Source organism: Malania oleifera, chromosome 4, assembly GCF_029873635.1.
Source record: "Malania oleifera isolate guangnan ecotype guangnan chromosome 4, ASM2987363v1, whole genome shotgun sequence".
Taxonomy (NCBI): Eukaryota; Viridiplantae; Streptophyta; class Magnoliopsida; order Santalales; family Ximeniaceae; genus Malania; species Malania oleifera.
This window is the reverse complement of record NC_080420.1, coordinates 30,000,533-30,020,777: the sequence shown is the minus strand read 5'-3', so window position 1 is coordinate 30,020,777 and position 20,245 is coordinate 30,000,533. Positions and strand designations below refer to the sequence as shown.

Sequence of the window (20,245 nt, the reverse complement as noted above, 5' to 3'; positions counted from 1 at the left end):
AATCGAGTTAAATCAAGTGAACCTCAAGTTTCACAAGCTTATAGGTGAGTCAAGTTCTAATTAAACAATTTTTTGATTAATCTAATTCAAGTTAAATTTTGAGTTGATCCTCGTTTGAGTATTTCAGTGTTTCAGTTGGGTTTGACTTGAATATATCTTAATTATGAATAGATATAAAAGAAAATGTTTAATGATATGGGTCCGTGCCATCCTAGGCCTATGTGAAATGCTCTATATAGATAAAATAATAGTGTGGAACCCATATTGTTTTGTCATGAGTGGCCTTGCTACGTGGACTATGACAACACGAGTTTGTGTAATATAACATTTCTAACTATAGTTGTAAAAAAAATAAATAGGTTAAGAGACATTTTTAATAAAGTAATTATGGATAATTATGGTGATATTTGGATATTTAAAAAATCAGATTAACTTTGGGAATCTTGTTGTTACTAAATATACTTACTAATTTAATAAAAAATAAAAAAAATTTCAAGGATGGAAAAACAAAAAAAGAAAAGAAAAAGGAAAGGGCCATAAGAAAAACAGACAGGAAGCAAAACCGGTATCCGCGGAGCCTACCCAATAGTAATCAACAGAAGAATAAAAAGAATAAAATAAAATATAAAATATAACTTATAAAATAAGAATTAAAAAAATGAAACCGCGATCTGCCATCTTCATCTCTCTCCCTCCTCTGGAAATCAAAACTCCGAGCGTATGAAGTATCACCATCTTCCCCATCCCATTCATTTCCAATTTCTCTCCCTCTATGCAAATCGAAAATTTTATATTCTGAAAAATCCCGATTCCTCAATTGCCCATTTCCAAGTTCTCCCCTGTTTACCATTTTCACCCATTCTTGCACTCAACTCGACACAGAATCTGTTGCCAGAGCAGCACGCCACATCTCTCTCTTTTCTTCCTCTCTATAAATGGAACCCCAGATCCTTCCTGTGTCTCTGGCATCATCGTCGTCTTCATCATCACTGCTACCACCATCTCCGACTATAACGGCCATTTCTGCCTCTGCGGGCACAATGTTACTGCAAGGACAGAACGATCAAATCCCCCGTCTTCTCCTTTCGTCATCTTTGGAAGATGATATGAGCATGGACATTAAACCCTTTCTCTCCCGGAGTTCGAGCTACTCCAGCGACGGCAGCACCACGGCCGCCGTTGGCAACAACAATCAGCAACGCCGCCGTAGGGTTGCCAGTGAAACATCGCTTCCTTCTGCCTCCGGTGGCCGTCGCCAGTCGTTCCAGCGCGATGTTCGGCACGCTGCTTCTGAGACCTTTTTGCTGACTCGACTTAGCTTCAAGCTGTTGCGGTATCTTGGGTAGACTTTTTCTTATTATTCTTGTTGCTCCTATCATTTTTCTTTTTTTTAATAAGTAATTCAAATTGCTTTGTTTTGTTATGCTTATATGTTTTTTTTGAACATCCATGAAAACTTCTTTTGTTTGAATTGTGTTCTATACTTGCAATTGATTTTCAGCCTATATTTGTGACTTGCTTCAATGCGTGCATCAGCTAAACAAGAAGAAGAACCAAAAAAGGAATTAACGATTCCATTTGATTGTAACAGAGGATATGTTGATACTAAAATTGAAAGGAGAAGGCAATGATCAATCGGATGATTGACCACCTTTGATTAGTTGTGTTGGTGATTATCCGCATAAAATTCTAAAATTTACAATGGAGAAAAAGATGCTCCCTAGTGTCAGTAGTCTCTGAACACATAATGCATATATTCAGATAACCCTCGTAAGGCGTCCTTACCTGCAAGAAGTCATATATTTATCCGGTTGAGGGTTAAAGTCCACATGTAAGCCCTGATCTTAAAAGGAGTCTTCAGCTTCCAAATAACATTATTCATAGTGAATGAATAAGAACTATAGATTTACCACTAAATGAGGAAAAGTTCTGTTAGTAAAAGAACGGGAAGAGTCCCCAATCCAACTCCTCAAATCATTCATCATTTGGAGGAACAAAGCAGTCCAAATCTATCGACAAAATAGTAAGCTCATCAACCCCTCTTTGATTGACAACATTCTTGAAGAAATGAGAATCCCATGAAAGAGGCCCCCCCTCTAAAGAATAAAAGGTTGTAAGAACTATTCAACAAATTATGAATGGAAGATAGTCTAAAAACATGTGGAACCAACAACTCCAATGAAATGTCACCCACCCAAATATCTCCACCCCCCCGCCCCCCCCCCGGGCGCCCATAACCGATGATCTACATTTTAAAATTCAAGGTTGAATTTATACCAATTGGAGAAGAATGATTTGGTGTGAGCTTAAAGGTCTGTGGCACATGTTGATTAGGTTCAGAATTTTTAAAATTTTTTGGGCAATATTATAATTTTATCACTTTCCAGGATTTTTTCTATTTTCACAGCATTTTTATGATATCAATTACTTAGGTAATAAACTAGTTTAGGGTTTTATTTTTTAGGAAAGATGTATGACATTTTTTTTTTATCGAAGGGTAAAATATATTGATCAAAATGAATTTCTACATATATACACTGTGCATACCCAGGCTAGGGGGGAACAAGCCCCATCAATTTGCCAAGCAAACAATCCACATTCCAATCTACATATAACTGGGCATACTCAGGGGCCAGAGGCCATCCAAACATAGGATTACAAGACAAAACTAATTATCCAAAAGACCCACAACCACTAAGCAAAAGAAATTAACCTTAAGTCAATGGAGTGTAGGCCATATTTGTCAAATAACACTCTATATATGTGCTTCTGAATTATCATAGTTAGCTCCTCGGGTGCAATAATCTTTCCTTCAAACCTCCTCCTATTTCTAGATGTATGACATTTTATTATCCTGGTACTGTGCTCATATGTTTTTTGGCATTCATATTCTCCTTAAGCACCTGTAAGCCAGATCAATTCATAATGGCATCATTTTCTCGTGACATGAACATATGGTCTTGTATTCTCTTCGCATCTTGAGTGTTACTTTTGGATGCCAGGATGCATTGTTGTTATGTGCCTCAAATTTTTTAAAATGTTAGGAGAGATTGAACACCTTTATATTGTAACATGCAGAAAAAAACTAACCAGTTAACAATCCTTCCAGCTCTCTCACGCACAAGAAAAAAAAAGAAGATATTTTATAGAACTATTATTTTTCTAGTATTGTCTTTATTTTTTCATCAATTCAGGATTTAGATTACATATTCTATAGTTATTCCAGTAGATGCTTTCTCAAAACTTTTGGCTAAAATAGTGGTATACTTTCTTAAAACCTAAGTCAAGCATCAAATGCTTTCTGGTCGTTTATTTTAATTCAGGGTAGGCTACAGATGGATCATGAGATTTCTTGCCCTTGGTTGTTATGCACTACTACTTATGCCGGGTTTTCTTCAAGGTTTGCATTAACTGTTCTCTTCTACAAATTTTTTCTTGTTAATTTTTTCTTTTAAATCTTTATCACTAGGTTTTAAGTAAGCGTTATAGTGGTCCTATTTGTAGATTTCAAAGCTTACTGCTCAATGTGTTCATGCATAACTAGTTAGCTAATTCTTTTGCAGTTGGATATTACTATTACTTCTCAAGTCAGGTCCGAAGAGGCATAGTTTATGGTGATCAACCAAGAAATAGGTATGGTTGTGGACTTGAGTTTTTAGTTGTGCATTGAGATGGAATGGATTTGCATTTAATTCCATTCATTCTGTGGCATGAATGACTGATAAAATTGTTATTTTGCAGGCTTGATCTGTATTTACCTAAAAATAATGATGGGCCAAAGCCAGTTGTTGCATTTGTAACTGGTGGAGCCTGGATTATTGGGTAAGTAAGAAAGCTTTTTCTTCATAAGATATTTATAACATTCAATGGAAACATGTGATCTTTTGAGGAAGAAGTGTACCTCAGTTTTAAATGTTATACGTTTAGACTTTAGAAATGGTTAGTGAAATCTGTTTAGTTTTGTGATACCACTGAAAAAGATGTGAGCTAATAGCATTCGAAATTTTCAAAATAAAGAGAATTTTACATGGGTAGACAAGGACAAAAGAATTGTAGGCATGTAGAGGATAGACCTGGAAACATATGATAAGTGCAGTTTTTTCCACAAGGCCCATGTTTGCCCTTGTATGATTTCTAATTTCTTTTTGCATGGTTTAGAGCATTAACTGATTTCATTATCATTGTTATCTAATAATTGTCTTGTACCAGTCGAACCTGCTAAAATCCTTTCACAAATTTCAAATGGCCTTTTATTGATGCAGTTATAAAGCATGGGGTTCTCTATTAGGGCAACAGTTATCAGAAAGCGACATCATAGTAGCATGCATAGATTACAGGTGCTACCCCTAATTTAAAGCAATAACATGTCCTCTCTAATGCAAGATATTCTGTTTTCAGATAACGTTTTCTGATGGATGTTTCTGGAATTTGGATTCTGGTTCTTGTACGACATTCACGCAATATCAATATGATGAATTTTTTTAACATTGTTTGTTTATCCTGTTTCACAATTGTTTTGCAAGGGCTGCTACGATCATAACCAAAATCTTAAACTGTAATGAATGGTAGCTGCAATGTTTTTTCATGGCCCACTAAAATTGCAGGGAAACTCAATTTAGCAATGATTTCTATTTTTTTATCCACTTGGAGTCAGCTTACGTCAACTCTGTTGGGACTATGTTTTCCATTATTACATTGGTCCACTTGTCTTTTTCTTATTCATATTCACTCTCTTTTGGCATTCTTGTCCATGTGGCACATTTAGCCTGAACGAATTTTTTGTCCTGACTGGTGTTTTCATGTCTTCACTGAACATAAATGAGTCATCTTAGATGACTTTTTTCCCTCATCCGGTTTATGTCTTGTGCTACAATTTGCTTCTCGTAGATGTTTTCATATCATTTTTCCATCTCTGATTGTTTGGCTAAACATTTGTCTCAGCATCCTTCTTTGCTTACTTGCGACAATTGGCTCTCTGTTTCCTCCTATCTTCTCTCTCTCTCTCTCTCTGTACCATGAAACAGGCCATGGTATTACTAAAATTCAACCCCAAAAAGGAGTGCTGGCATCAGCATGATGTCAGCTTTCCTGTAGGTCGCGGTGACACTAGACTGGTGCACCTCCGCTGGGCCCTGGGCAACCAAACTCCTCAAGCAATTCGGTGATCTGATCATCTTAGGAGTGTCAATACAGTGCTTTCATCACCAGTTTTTCAATCCAAATCTGGTCTGGTGCAATCTAATGCTTCTCCACCACAATTCTATCCGAGTGAAGTTCTCTGGAGTTGGTGAATGGATCCCTAGTAGTGTCTTGCCATGATTCAGTCATGGATCCTACACATGAATTTATATTGCAGATCTAGGCCAGCATTCACACTCTACATCTGCTCTGATTAGTTTGTGAAATTTGTTTCAGCAGTGTTAGTTCTCCTAGTTGGTGCAATACCAGTGTGTTTGTCTCCTTGTCAGTACCACAGCGGTGTGATTTTCTCCTATTTATTGCAATTTTATTTCAGTTTTCTTGTGGATTTGGATAACATGATGCCAAACACACCTATTCTGTCACCTCCACAAATTATTACATGCAACTTTAATTTTAGTAATTATATACAGTTGTCTAAGGCTGTTAAAATTTAATCTTGTTGAAGGGAACCTGTGCCATCTACCTGGAAAAGCACCTGCTGAAGCAGAATGTGTGAATTTAAGAGAATGCCCAAATCATGGTTCGAAATCGCGGTAGCGGGTAACGTCGCGTAACGGTCGCGGGTATCGCGGGACGCGGGAGACGCGGGTGTTACGTAATGGGAAGCGGGTGTAACGGCTGTGAATTTTTTTCACGCATGCACAACCATGCCAAAATCGAAAAATAAGCATGAAATCCATTAATGCATGATTTTTAATGAATTTTGACAACCTTCATTCAACCTACAAATGCTTTTTAATAGGCATTATGATTTTTATATTAATTTTAGTGCGCTGCTTACAAAAAAAGGCATATTTTTTTTAAAGTTTGCATTAGTTTAATGGGTAAAAAAGATGTAGAAATGTAATTAAAATGAAGAATCAATTGATTAAAGACATAAAGTTACTTAAAATGAGTCAATAGACCCAATAATTTATATTACAATTCAATAATTTATATTACAATTTACAATTTAAAAAAATAAATATGAAATTGTAAATCTTACAATTTAATTATTTAAATGGTAGTGTACTTGAGTCACTTGAGGCTTGACTAATTGTGTAGAAATTAGGATTTATTATAAATTTTAGATCTAATATTAAATTATTAATAGTCAAGGTATTTAAAAAAATAATTATGTAGAATATTAATTAATAATTTTTTACTAAATCTGTACTCTAACTCTCTATCTTTATAAATTTTATGTTTTAATAATTTTATACTAATTTTTTTATTTTAATTAATAAATTCTACTTATATAATCATTTATAAATTTGCATACTAATTAAATAATAAATATAAACTGAAATTATAAAATAAACTAAATTATTAGTTTAGAATAAATTGGTAATTTACAATTACATTAACCAATGAAGTAGAAGAACTGAAGAAACATGCCCACTCCTGAGTCCCGAGTCCCCACCGAAGCTGCGAGAGAGTTGCAACCTGCAAGCCCCCAAAATTTGGGGGAATCGAAGGCGTCAAAACTTATTTTTGGAGCTGCGACTGCGAGCCTGCAAATGGAGGCGACCTGCAGAGCACAGCTCCTTCAAGCGACAAATCGAAGATTGGAAGCTGATTTTTGGGTTCTTACACTGGACAAAGGAGACGAACTGATGAAGAGGGAAAAATCAAAACACCTTCAAGACGAATTGCCAGTCAGCTGACCTGCGATGATTGCGAACTGCGAAGAACATCTTCAAGGCAAAAATTGAAGCTGATTTTGGGGATTTTGAAGCTTCAGATCCATAGATTGAAGCTGTACGAAAGAGACGAAGAGTGAAAGAGGGAACAGGACAACAAATCAAAGCTTCGAAGCTGCTTTCGTTTCTTTGGAGGCTTCAAATGAGGAGATCTAAGCTAGATGATGGAGAGAGACACACAAAAGGTACGCAGTAGTATAAGGGGCTGTTGGCTGTAATGTGTTGTAACGGACGTTACGGGTCGTAACGTTAGTGTAACGGCTGTTATGGGCCGTTATGGTTCTGTAACGGCCGTTACGCACGTGAATTTTCTGCTCACCGCTAATGCGGGCTGTAACGGAATCGGAGAGATGATTTTCCGTTATGTAACGGCCGTTATGCTACATAACGGCCGTTATTTAATACCATGGCCCAAATTGTTGGTTTGTTATACAGCTCTGTGGAACTACATAGTTTGCTGACTTGTATATGTATTTCAGTACATGTAATGAGATATGAGATTATTTATGATCTCTCTTTAGACTTCTTTTGAGTTGCCACAGTAAGATATGTCAGTTATAAATTACTTTGTGGAGTTGAAATGGGCCTAGAAGAGTTGAATGATATGGGCCTATGAGTAGTTGAATTTGAAATGCAAAAACAATGGGAACTCTCAAGTTCTTACTTGGTCTGAAGCCAAAATTTGATCAATGCAATCTTAGATCTTAGGAGGAGCCAAACTTCCCTTGGGATGTTGGGTAACTAAGAAACATGTATAAAAAGTATAAGTTTCCATAATGAAAATATTAAGGTGGATGAGTGGTATAACATTAAGAGATAAATTAGAGAAAGAACATATATGCAATAAACTAGGCATGGCACCAAGGCAGGGGCAACTTAGATGTTTTGGGCATTTGAAATGCAGGCCAAGTAGCACTCATGTGAGGAGTGAGTTAGTTACTGTTGCTGGTAGTAAAAGGGATAGGGGTAGACCTAAAATAACCTGAAATGAGGTTGAGAGGAAAGACATAATAACTGTTGAGTTAGCGGAGGAAAATGCCCTTGATCGTGTAAACTGGTGGAAAAGGATTTATGTAGCTGATCCCACCTATTGGGACTTAAGGCTTGTTATTGTTGTTGTATTGCCTTTGCTCACAGTTAGTTAGTCAGTTATTAGACTCACTTCAGACAAGTCATTGGGATGCAGTTGTGTGCATCTTGAGGTATCTGAAAGCTTTAACGGGTTGAGGACTGTTATATTAGAGTCCTGGTGATTCTTTGATCTGGGGATATACAGATGGCCAGATGCAGAATTGGGTTGGATCTCCTGATAGAGAATCTACTACAAGATCTTTTTTTATAGGAAATCTTGGAAAAGTAAGAAGTAAATGATAAATGCAATTTCAGAATCCGACTGTAGTGCCAGGGCTCATATTGCCTGTGAATTGTGAGGTAATTTGGTTAAAGAATATGTTGCAAGAGCTTAAGTTTCCACATTTAGAATGTACAGAGTTGGTTAATGATTATGTCACTGTTTGTATTACTTCAAGTTCGCTTCCCATGACAGGAAAAAGCATACTGAAGTTGATTGCCAATGTGCTACCGCAGAGCTTCTAAAAGACTTATCAGGACTGCCCATGTGAAATTAGATGATCAGCTTGCTTATTCACAAATTCTTTAGGAGGTGCTCAGGTTAAGTATATTTGTAACAAGCTAGGAAGATAAGATATATGCACTCCAGCTTGAGGGAGAGTGCAATAGATTGTAGTTCAAAATATATTATTTCTTTGTCTTGTACATATACATATATATTCTATGTCTATTTTAAATAGAGTGAGAGGCTGCCTTTAATAATGTACATTTGTGTACTGTTCATTGATTTGGACAAATTATTGGTTTTGTAAACAGTTACTGGACAATGAAATTGCCACCGGCAATGTAAATTTATGTACCTTAGCATTGTTAATATATTCCCCATCGTTCTTTTTTTTTTTTTGATAAACTATTCTCCATCCTTCAAAACTTCAGTTGATAATCTTGAATGCTCCATTTCAAGTACAACTGTTTTACTCTACATTAATTGGTGACCATGTGCTATCCTGAAGTTATGGTTAACACTTGCATGCAGAAATTTCCCTCAGGGGACCATCAGTGATATGGTAAAGGATGCTTCTCAAGGAATCTCATTTGTTTGCAAGAATATAGCTGAGTATGGAGGTGATCCTAATAGGTAATGGAATTCTTTTTATTCTCTTGCACTGTTTTCTGCTTGCGTAATCTGGAATAGAAGTTTTTCTAGGTTAATTGTTATATAGTATCCTCTAATTGATTTATATTTTAGGAAAAAAATTTAATTGTTAATCTTATAGAAAGATAATGTGAACTTTGAAGATATCTCAATGAGCAAACTCCTCACATCATGAGCTTTCTTTAATAGAATAGTTTTTATTTTTTTTTATTTTTAGTTTATTTTTTTATTTTTTGTTGTTTATTTCAAACATTGAGGGGCTTTTTGCTTATTAGGATAGCAGGCAGATAGTCTCCTTTTCCAACTTATTTGAGCATGTGAGTTGAAATTGACGGGTGCAGAGAGACAAAAATGGGCAGAAAACTTGATCTCAATGAGTTAAGGACGGGAAGCTTCTGCTTATCATCCCAGTCCACGAGTGCGCCTTTTTTTGGTGGGTAGGCTAGTCTAGGCTGATAACCTTGGATTGTGTTTGTTTTGGTGGCTAGGCTTTGCTAAGCACTATAACCTATGTTTAGCACAACAGAGGTGTGGAATAGGACTGGCCAAAAAGGGGAGTGCCTTAGCCCATTTACATGGTATAAGGCTGGCAGGTAGGAGTGTAAATGGTTCAGCTTGGTTCAGTTTTGGCAAAACTGAGAACCAAACTGAACAAATTGGTTTCTGAGGGTGGGACCGTATGCACTGAACTGGGGCAATGACTTTTATAGGAAGTTGGGGAAGCTGACTTTTCTGTGCATTTCTGATCTGGGACAGAGATCTCTCCAAGCATGCAGCTGTCTCCCCCACTATGAATTTCCACATCAGAAGATAGAAAAGGGATTGGGTCTCCCTTATTCCTGTAATCAAAAGGTGGATGTTTTGGTGCACTTTCTTCGGTTTCCCGGTAAACTTTGTACGCCCATACTGGCTGGCTCCATGGGCCGGTTAGCTGTGGCTAATCAATAAAAAGACTCTTCCCCTTTTGTTTTTCCTTTTTTTTTTTGGTTCTATTCTGTTGTTCTTTCTATTAACGGTATTTTGGTTTGTTGAATGATTAACATGTCCTTTATTGGTGATAATTCAAACATGGGACAGGATAACCATCATAGCCAGTCTAGTCCAGTATTTTGTGTGCCTGCTATTTGATTAATTTGCCCACAAAATCATGTCATATAGCTAGTTAAACTGTACTAATAACTAATCAAATGTCCTAAGTAAAGAATTCTCTAAGTACCATTTAAAAGTTAATAAATTTATAATATTTTTATTTAATTAATAAATAAATGTATATTTTCTGTTTTTTTTGGTTTGATTTTGCAAAAAAAAAACTGAAACCAAAACTGGAAAATGATTGAAGCTTAATTTGGTTCGGTTTTGGTGCGCTTTTTGATTTCTTGGTAAATTTTGCACACCCTTACTGGCTGGTCCCTCCCCATGGGCCAGCTGTGGCTAACCAATAGAAAGACTCTGCCCCATTTTGTTTTCCCTTTTTTCATTTTGTTTTGTTTTGTTGTTCTTTCTATTGAGAGTATTTGGTCTTTTGAATGATTAACATGTCCTTTATTATCAAGAAAAAAAAACATGTCTTTTATATATGATAATCCAAACATGGGACAGGATAACCATCACAGTGTGTCCAGTCCAGTACTATTCATTCCATTCCAGTCTTGCAAAAACAAATGCATCCTTAGTCCATGTTTGGTACAACACACCAGTGAATAGGACTAGCCAAGAAGGGGGTGCTTAGTCCATGTATGTGTATAAGGCTGGCCGATCCCACCCCAGCTAAGCCATCTCTGTAATAAAAAAAAGGAAAAAGAAATAATAAGACAAGAATGCCTCTTGGTAAGAGGTAAAAAAACTTAGCTAGTCTAGTCTACTCCGCAAACCTTTGCCCCACCAAACAAACGCACACTAAAACTTCTCTTCATATGACCTCACATGTATCCTTTTTGGGCATTCTATCAAAGATGGCTCAAATTATTAAGAGTTTGCTTCATATTGGAATGAAGTTAGAAGTTCAGGCTCTTTTCCCTTAAATTTAAAGTTCAAGCCTTTTTTGAAAAAAAATCATAAACTAGAGGATCTTATTGTAAGCAGCCCTTTTTAGATTAAATGAAGAATTTATTAATAAGGAAAGAACAACCTATTTGAAGATCAGTCATTAATTTGCCAGATTAGGAGGGCTGGGAAACATTGACTAGTAAATATTGGTCGCTTAAAATTTCTGTGCGTGACAATTTTCTGCTTTTTTAAACTTATCACTGTGTTATTTATTCTTTTATTTCTTTATGCATAGGGTTTATTTAATGGGACAGTCTGCTGGTGCACATATTGCTGCTTGCACTCTCTTGGAGCAGGCACTTAAAGAGGCTGGTGAGGGAGAAAGTACTTCTTGGAGTGTCTCCCAGATAAAAGCATATTTCGGTTTATCTGGAGGGTAATATTTTAATGTTTGTAATGACAATTACCCAATTACACAACCAAAAAATCTATGACTTCTTTGCTTTGCTTTGCCTTTTTTTTTTTTTTTTTTGTTGAACAGTTTGTGTAATCTCTTGAATTGGGTGAACTGGATGGTTGTGGTCATCAAATTTGGGTTCAAAGATCTCCGAGTTGAGATCAGTTAAATGATGCACTTGCATTCTGATAGAGGTTCAGACTTCATAAATTTTAAAACTGTACTCAAATTATTTTTTCTTCTAAAGTAGAAAGGATTTAATTTTCAAACTGCATATTTGGTTGTAGTATTTGGGTGTTAAGGCCCAGTGACCTGACTGACATTGCTTTTTTCTTCACTTTGAAGTGAAACTGTGACGCAACAAATTTAAAGTTCTGAAATTGTCATTGGGTACCAGACTACATGTGCCATTACTGGTTATTCTAGATTGTTAACAGTGATGTGCTCTCTATAAATCAAGCAAGCAGAGAATGCTTTAAAAGGCATCATGGGACAGCAATCTGCATTGAGCACTACAAATTTAATTAATGATGGGCGATCTATGCTGTTTTAGCTGGTGCAGAGAAGCAATTTTTGTTGGTTGGCTCTCTTGGTTTTGCATGAACTGGTTTTGAGTTTATTTTCCAACATCTGTGGACAGGTACAATTTGTTTGAGCTAGTTGATCACTTCCATAGTCGAGGACTGTACCGTTCCATCTTTTTGAGGTAGATATTTGTTTCCTTCCTTCATGATTTATTGCTACACCTAGATGTGCATTAACTTAGTCTAGATCTTATTTTATGCCCATCATTCCATTGAACAATGGTTGTGTCTTCTTCAATACAGCATAATGGAGGGTGAACAGTCTTTGAGGCGTTTTTCACCTGAAGTAATGGTACAGGACCCAAGCATTAGAACTGCCGTTTCTCTTCTGCCCCCTATTATCCTTTTTCATGGCAGTGCAGATTATTCCATTCCATCAGATGCCAGGTCTGAATCTCCTCTAAAACAAACAATGATGATTGCATTTACCATTTGTAAGCCGAAGTGAGCTATTACTGATTTTCAAGTTATAAATGTATTTTATTTTGATAATATGACCTTAATTGGACATATGTTTCTTGCTGTACGTTATGGTGTATTCTAGGGGTGCAATTGTTTTGGTTTTGGCAGAACTGGACATTGAATTGAACTGATTAGTTACAAAACTTAAAAGCCCATCTTCAAATTATGAGTAATAGGTTCTTCATGAAATCAACTGTTAGATCAATGGTTCAGTTTAGTTATAAAACTTAAAAACCCATCCTCAAATGATTGGCTCATTGGTTCAAAAAATTGTATATTCTTTATTAATTAATTATTACCACAACACAACAACAACAGCCAAGCCAAGCCTTAAATCACACTAGGTGGGGCTGGCATGAATCCTTTTCCACCAATGTGCACGATCTTGGAAAATCCTTTGAAAAACGGAGGGCTGTTAAATCCTATTCACTGTGGCTGGCATGAATCCTTTTCCACCAATGTGCACGATCTTGGAAAATCCTTTGAAAAATGGAGGGCTGTTAAATCCTATTCACTATCTAATTCCAAGTTATTTTAGGTCTAACCCTTCCCCTTCATTTGCCACTCACTCCTTCTCATTGGTGCATTATTTGGCCTATTTGCATCTGCCCTACCATCTCAGCTGCCCCTCCTCCCCATCTCATCTTATATGGGTGCTATCCCTAACTTACCATTATTTTTTTGGATTCAAACTTACAATGAATGCATTCATTCTTTAATTTATCCTTTAGAGTTATACCATGCATCCACATTAGCATTCTCATGGTAACTTTTACTTTTTGAATATGTTGTTTCTTAGTTGCCCAACATTCTGATTTATATAGCATAGCTGGTCTTATATTGCCCCACAACTTTCTTTTAATTTTAAGGGTATTTACAATCACATAACACACCAAAAATACTCCACCATTTTACCCAATTTGTTTTAACTCTATGTATTGCATCTTCTTCAATTTCTCCATTAACTTACACAATAGAAAGTTATTGAAATCTACTAGAGCTATTAATTTCTTGACCATTAAATTTAATCTTTTCTCCAATATTCCTCTTATCATGACTATAATTACATTTCATATATTTTATCGTATTTCTACTTATCTTATTACCTCTAGATTCCAAAGCGTCTTTCCATGATTCTAACCTAAATTTCTACTCCACATCTAGTTTCATCAATCAAGACAATATTTTTATTATCTTCAAATAACATTCATGAACCTCATTTTGCTTACTCCGAGTAAGTTCATCCATCATTAATGCAAGAGGACTTAAAGTAGACCCTTGGTGTACACCTACTCTGTTCACCCCTATTCCTAATGCTGGTCATTACTCTAGTTTACATATCCTTGATGACGCTCCTTTCTAAAACCCCTCATAGAACTTCCCTAGGTATCCTATCATAGGCATTTTGTTGGTCAATAAAAATAAAGTGCAAATCTCTTTTCTTTCCCCTGAACATTTCCATTAATCTTCTTAATAGATATATAGCCTCCTATGGTTGGCATAAGACCAAATTGATTTTCTGAAATCTTTGTTTTTATCCTTAGAATTTGTGCAATTATTCTTCCGTAAAGTCATGTTGTATGCAAATGGTGGGAAAAAGGTCTATTAGAAATTTGGTTTACACTTTGGAGATGTATGAGAAGTGGTCGAGTCAAAAAATCAGCAAGACAAAGTCTGTGTTATTCCTTTCAAAATACATTACTCCTGCTCGGAAACGTGGTTTATTGAGAATCACAGGTTTCATGGAAAATAAATTCCCAGTTACGTATTTGGGTGCGCCTTTGGTTTTTAGAAAATTGTCTTCTAGGATCTTGGAGCCTCTTGTGGAGAAGATAAGGAAGAAAATTGAAGGGTGAAAATTTAAGTTGCTCTCGTAAGGTGGAAGATTGATTTTATTAAGACATGTGTTGTCTAGCATGCCTATACATTTGATGTCAGTTATTAATGTTTCACAGGTCACATTTTCTCGCATTAACTCTCTTCTTGCTAATTTTTTATGGGGAGAGGTGGAAGGTAAAAGAAAAATTCATTGGCGCTCTTGGGGGAAAATTTGTAAACCTATCTTGGAAGGGGATATGGGCTTGAGAGATCTTAAAGAAGTCCAAAAATCTCTGCTCATGAAATTTGCTTTCAGATTGCTCACTTCTAACAATCTATGGTCAGGTTTTTTCAAGGCTAAATATTGCAGAAATGATCATTTATTAATAAGGAAGGGGAGACCAAATGACTCTCGGGTTTGGAGATCAATGATGGCCACTATTCCGAAAGTTATGGATAATGTTAAAATTTTGGTGAGAGGTTAGAAGCTCTTCTTTTTGGTTCGATAGGTGGCTTACATCAAGCCCGTTAGCTGTGCGCACTGAGGATATTTCAAACAAGAAGCTGTGTATTAAGGATTGCTGGCTGAATAACAATTGAAACTCTAATTTATTACTTGAATTGGTTGGGGCCGACAGAATAATGGAAATCTTGCATAATGTGCTAGCTGGTAAAAGTGGTCAGGATATATTCATCTGGAAGCCTGCCCTTGACGGTAATTTCTCTACAAAAACGACATGGGAGGCAGTGAGGAGCAGAAGTGATAATTTTGAGTGGAATAACTAGTTTTGGCATTCTTTAGTCTAGAAGAATCTCAATGTGTTTATGGAAAGTCTGGTTCAAATGCTTGGCAGTAGATGATAGAATTTAGGCCAAAGGAATATTGATGGCTTTGACTTGTGATTGTTGCGTGCAGAGAAGCCAGGAAAACACTGATCATATTTTTTCTTTAGGCGAGGTAGCTTCAGAGGTTTGGCGTTGGGCTAGTGTGGTGTTGGGGATTCCTTTCCAACGGTTTTTTCCTGGAAAAAAAGAATTGCAAACTGGTTCTATTATGCTTGAAAATCGTCTATTAAATGTATTTTAATCGGACTGATTTCGTGTTTGATTACGTGGTGCCTCTGGAATCGAAGATGCAAAGCGAGAATGGAAGAAGTTTATCAAAGTGCGGATCAGACGTGGAGATGTGTTCGATACTGGGTTAGTTCTTTAGTTGAGAGCTCTAATTCTTTTTGAAAATTGAAGATGTTGGGCATTATGATTTTGAAGGAGTTTCAAGTTTAGCATTAGGGAGTTTGCGCTAGGCCTGGAAAAATTATTTCGTGAGTTAAACCCCCAGCAGGGTGGATAAAACTTAATTGTGATGGGAGCTGTAGGGGCAATCCGGGTACTTCAGGAGGTGGAGGAATTATTCGAGACTGCCATGGCATGGTGAAAGTAGCTTTTTCAAGCTATTTTGGCAATGGTACGAATAATAGTGCGGAATTAAAAACAATTCTTGAAGGAATTCGTCTATGCAAACGACTTCATTATTTTAATGTGATTATTGAAAGTGACTCGCGAATTGTTGTTTATTGGCTTCGGAAAGGTAGATGTACCTTGTGGTATCTTTGGGATTTTTTGGGAGGACCTCGTGGCGGAGCTAGGAATGAACTTCATGGTGATCCATCAATATAGAGAAGACAATAGTGCAGTTGGTTTTCTTATTAGAGAAGGAGAAATGAGAAACAATGTCATCTACGAAGGACAACATCTTTTACCACGTTTTATGAAAGGTATCCTTAGGATGGATAGGTTGGGTCTCACTTCCTTTCGTCATTAGTTCAACCTCTCGATTTTTGTTTGGTGGGTTTAAATTTTTTGATTTGATTATTATTTTTTTAATTGGCTTGTTTAGATTTGTTTCTTATTTAGTATTGTTTGGATTTGTAGTCCTGGTTTGGTTGGTTGTTGGTGTTGTTTTTGGGAGGGGTTTAATTTCTTTATCTATAATCTCTCAATGCTTGTCTTGTAACCACGGTATTCCTCTGCCAAAAGTGAGGGCATATCAATAAAGATTGCGGTTTTTTTTTTAAAAAAAAGTTTCGTTGTATGAATCAATAGGTTATCTCAATGATATTTATTAGTTACTACTAATATCTCCTATATTTTTGTATGTTAGTATTGAAGTACTTTTCCTTTATTTATCGAGCATTTTATTAGTTCTTATAATTGTGTTAGTATAGCAAAATCTTATAATTTATGATCAACTCATTCAATATTTCCTTTTTAGAGGACAAATTATCCCATTTGAGTGATATGTAAAATATAGTAATACCCTATCCCATCCATTTCAAAATCTTCGTTTAAATTCTTCTCTACAAGTATTTGGATTTGTTTGTCCCATCCTGTGATACTCCAACCACCCCATAAATCAGTTAACCAAGTAATTTAGTTTTTATCTAGGCATATCCAAACTTCAATTGGGATGTCACCGCTTCCTATTACTTTTTAATTGGCTGATCCTGGAGGGAATGAAGTTCACTTGGATGGTGCTAAAAGAAAAATGAAGAAAGGCTAGTGTGAAATGACAAATTTACAGAGTTCGGGAGTCATGTCAACTATGATAGGAAGGGCTTAAAAAGGGTGTTCTTATTTAGAGCTTGTTAGGTTTGCTTTTGATTTTATTCTCTTCTTTTTTTCTTTTGTTTTCTCTTTTCTTGTTTAGAGGATCTCTTATCCTTTCCTAGGAAGCAATTTTTCTCTTTTCTTAATATATTCTTTTGTTATCTAAAAAAGAATACAACTAAAAGTGGCATGGTGGTTAAAATGGCTAGAGTGAGATTGAAGAGTTCCACTCTATAGCGGGTTGCTTCGTTTTGTCTTAGTCTTTTGACTTAATTCAAATGCTATGTACTAGACTAATTATTTTTTTGGGATCTGGTCATGGAATGAGTGCAAAGAGATTAGAGAGTTGGAAGCGGGTATGTATATATATAACTTCTGTATTTAATGTTTTTTTTGGGGGGTGGAGTGGGGTTCATATTATGCTTATTTTAGCGCCTGTCTTTCAAATGGTCCAGTACAGGTGATGGTAGAAGGAATCACTTGGCTGGGATGGTTGTCGTGCTTTCCTTTATAGTTAAATTTCTCTGGCATAAGGTTATTTGAGAGTAAGTATGATCTTCATTGTTATGGGTGGAATAATTGGGCAGTGTTTTTGCTATAGGTCTTTGACCCGTGATTCATGGGAAAAAAAAATAAATATAAAAATCCATGTTTTCATGATAGGACACATATTGCCTAAGTTGTAAATTTATTTATGAAGTTTCTCACCTTTTTATTTTCACTTACTAATAGGTTGGTGTTGGGAATTTAATTCTTTTCAGGGATGATATTTCGTTGTTTTTGCTTTTATTTCTTTGTTTGTATAGGCCCCCTTTCATTCATGATGCTTCTATAGCTTCCTTTTATTCTTTGGAGACAAGTCTCTTTTGCGCGCGTGTATGTTTGTGTCTTTATAAATAATTTCTTTCAAAATCTCACACAAAAAGAAGTGTAATGGATTGCTATTCTCACGAGTGTACTTGATTTCCATGTTTGTCATCCTAGACCTAGTCCGCTAGATGTGATTTTAGAGCCTAGCAAGGGGATAATTATGGTATCTTTCCTTCTAAATCTTTCTTATTGCAGTCTTTTAGGTTTGTTCACTTGTGGAAAATAGTTTTATTTTCATTTCTAGTTTTTTCCAAACAATTACAAAAATGTCACTTTGTTTTCCAGTTTTCTTTTGTGCAAGTATTGTTTTCTAGATTTTTCATATAAATCTTGGACTTTGAAAATTGGAAACAAGATGGCATTTTTGTAATTATTTGGGCTTCTGGAAATGGAAAAGAAAACCTTTTTCCACAACTAACAGGCCCTTAAGTTCTCTTCCTCTTCTTCTTTCCCTTTGGGAGAAAGTGCTTCTACTCAATAATAAATTATACAGTTAGGCATTGGAATGTCTAGCGAGGCAACTGGCCTAAATGTCCATGTGATGTGCTTAGCTTCCAATGAGACATTCAGCACTTTTTTCTTCATTGTCAGGTTGTAATGTGTAAGCTTTTAACTATTTTTGGGGGGGATGGAGACTCTAATGTGGAAGATTTTTTGAGGGTAAAGTGTTGGGACTTGGTAAGAGTAGGAACAGGAAGGTGTTTGGGCAGTATCTTGGTTTTCTGCTCTTTGAAATATAGAATTGTCAGAGATTATGTTTAGCCTTCTTACTTGGGTCAGTTGTGTGATAGAGTGGTTTTTCTTGCTTATATTTGGGCTTTAGCTAGATGGGATTTTTGATTTCTCCGTGGTTTATCTGAAATGGATTGGAAGGGTAACTCTTTTATGAACTTTTGGTGTTGGGGATAGATTTTCCCCCTGATTTCATCAAAGCAAAGCAAACAAGATGGACATCAGTGCAGAAGCTGGAAACTATTGAGCAGAGACCAAAACATATTTAGGCGAGATGTGGAGTTGTGAGACTGCACTCTTTGTTTATGGAATGTTTGTCTTTAAATCTTTATTTTCACACTCTCGTACTCTTCAACATCTGCCCACAGATGAGAGAAGCATAAGTGGACTCTCTGCTGATAAAAACCATTACAAAATCTCTCCATTAGGGGTGTACTCTGATTTGGTTCGGTTTTTGCCAAAACTGAGGACAGAACTCTAGTGATTGGTTCTTAAAATTTATGAACCACACTGCAAAGAACAAAAAATTGATTCTTATATCAATTTTTAGCCTAAATAATTTGAAAAAAAAATTTAGACTACATTTTGCAAAGCCCAACGGAAGAAATTTGCCTCATAAATAAGGCATAAAAGCTTATTAGCTGATGCATTTTGGCCCAGCAATAGCTATTAACCCAAGCAACTGACATTGCAATTATTGTGACAAAGGAAGAGTGGCTTCCCATTTTCCTCCCTTGTTGATTTGGGACAAGGGAGGATGTACAACAGCAACCGGGAAGCATATTTTAAGAAAGAGTGGTCGTAGGGGTGGATCTCTGTTGACCCACCCATGTGGGTGCATTTATTTTTGCTTGGGAAGATACAGCTCGTGGAGCATGTGCAGCCTCGAGCATGCGTTTTGTTTTTATTTTTGCTTAATCTCAATGCTCATCTCTGGTATATATTAATACATTGCTTTGTAAAGTAAAGCGGAGAGTGTGTGTGAGGAAAATATACAGGGTGCAGAAGAATCAAAAGAGCTTTGTGTGAGGTAGAGAGGTTTGAGCTTGAGTTGAGTTAGAGTGCGTTCTCCTCCTCCATTGTATTTTTCTTATTGATCATACAGTGAGACTCCCTCTCTCCCGTGGACATAGGCCGAGCTTGGCTGAACCACATATTTCTTTTGTGTTCTTTGTGTGATTGTGTTGCTGGAATCATCCCCTTCCCCTAACAACTGGTATCAGAGCTTGGGGAAGGTGAGAAGCGTGATTGAAAATCTGAGCTTACCTTCGGGTTCGGCAACGTTAAGATGAAGCTGGGACAATAGTCGTAGAGGCGTGAACGACGACTTCATGCGCCGCTATACCAGCTCCTTGTTGCTTTCCCGCGAAGATCATGCACAGCTGCTGATCGTGTTGATCGTGTCGGAGCTCTCCACCGCGTCTGGTTGCCTAGTGTGTGAAGACCACCATTTTTTTTCTCTATGCAGAGACAGTGACGGAAAGGTGAAGAGGAAGAAGCAATCTTCCCCAGCAAGTCACAACAAACGAAAAAAGGTAAAAATAAAGGTGAGGTTTTTATTATAAATAAAAAAAAAGTGGGCGCTTCATTTATTAAAATGTAAGGAGGGATACTTTTT

The 20,245-nt window shown here is 36.4% G+C and overlaps 1 protein-coding gene across 2 annotated transcripts in view; it reads left to right on the top strand.

Moving 5' to 3' along the window:
• The first annotated feature begins 638 nt into the window (after positions 1 to 638).
• LOC131153195 (isoprenylcysteine alpha-carbonyl methylesterase ICME-like) overlaps positions 639 to 20,245 on the top strand; it is a 50,203-nt gene continuing 30,596 nt past the window's right edge. For both annotated transcript variants that reach the window (XR_009136185.1, XM_058105340.1), the window contains exons 1-9: positions 639 to 1,342; positions 3,324 to 3,400; positions 3,564 to 3,633; positions 3,742 to 3,822; positions 4,263 to 4,337; positions 8,992 to 9,093; positions 11,393 to 11,533; positions 12,195 to 12,260; positions 12,382 to 12,525. Coding sequence is in view for 1 of the 2 variants with exons in the window: in XM_058105340.1 (XP_057961323.1) it covers positions 936 to 1,342; positions 3,324 to 3,400; positions 3,564 to 3,633; positions 3,742 to 3,822; positions 4,263 to 4,337; positions 8,992 to 9,093; positions 11,393 to 11,533; positions 12,195 to 12,260; positions 12,382 to 12,525 (1,163 nt within the window). In the remaining variant the exon portion in view is untranslated. The remainder of the gene's footprint in view (positions 1,343 to 3,323; positions 3,401 to 3,563; positions 3,634 to 3,741; positions 3,823 to 4,262; positions 4,338 to 8,991; positions 9,094 to 11,392; positions 11,534 to 12,194; positions 12,261 to 12,381; positions 12,526 to 20,245) is intronic.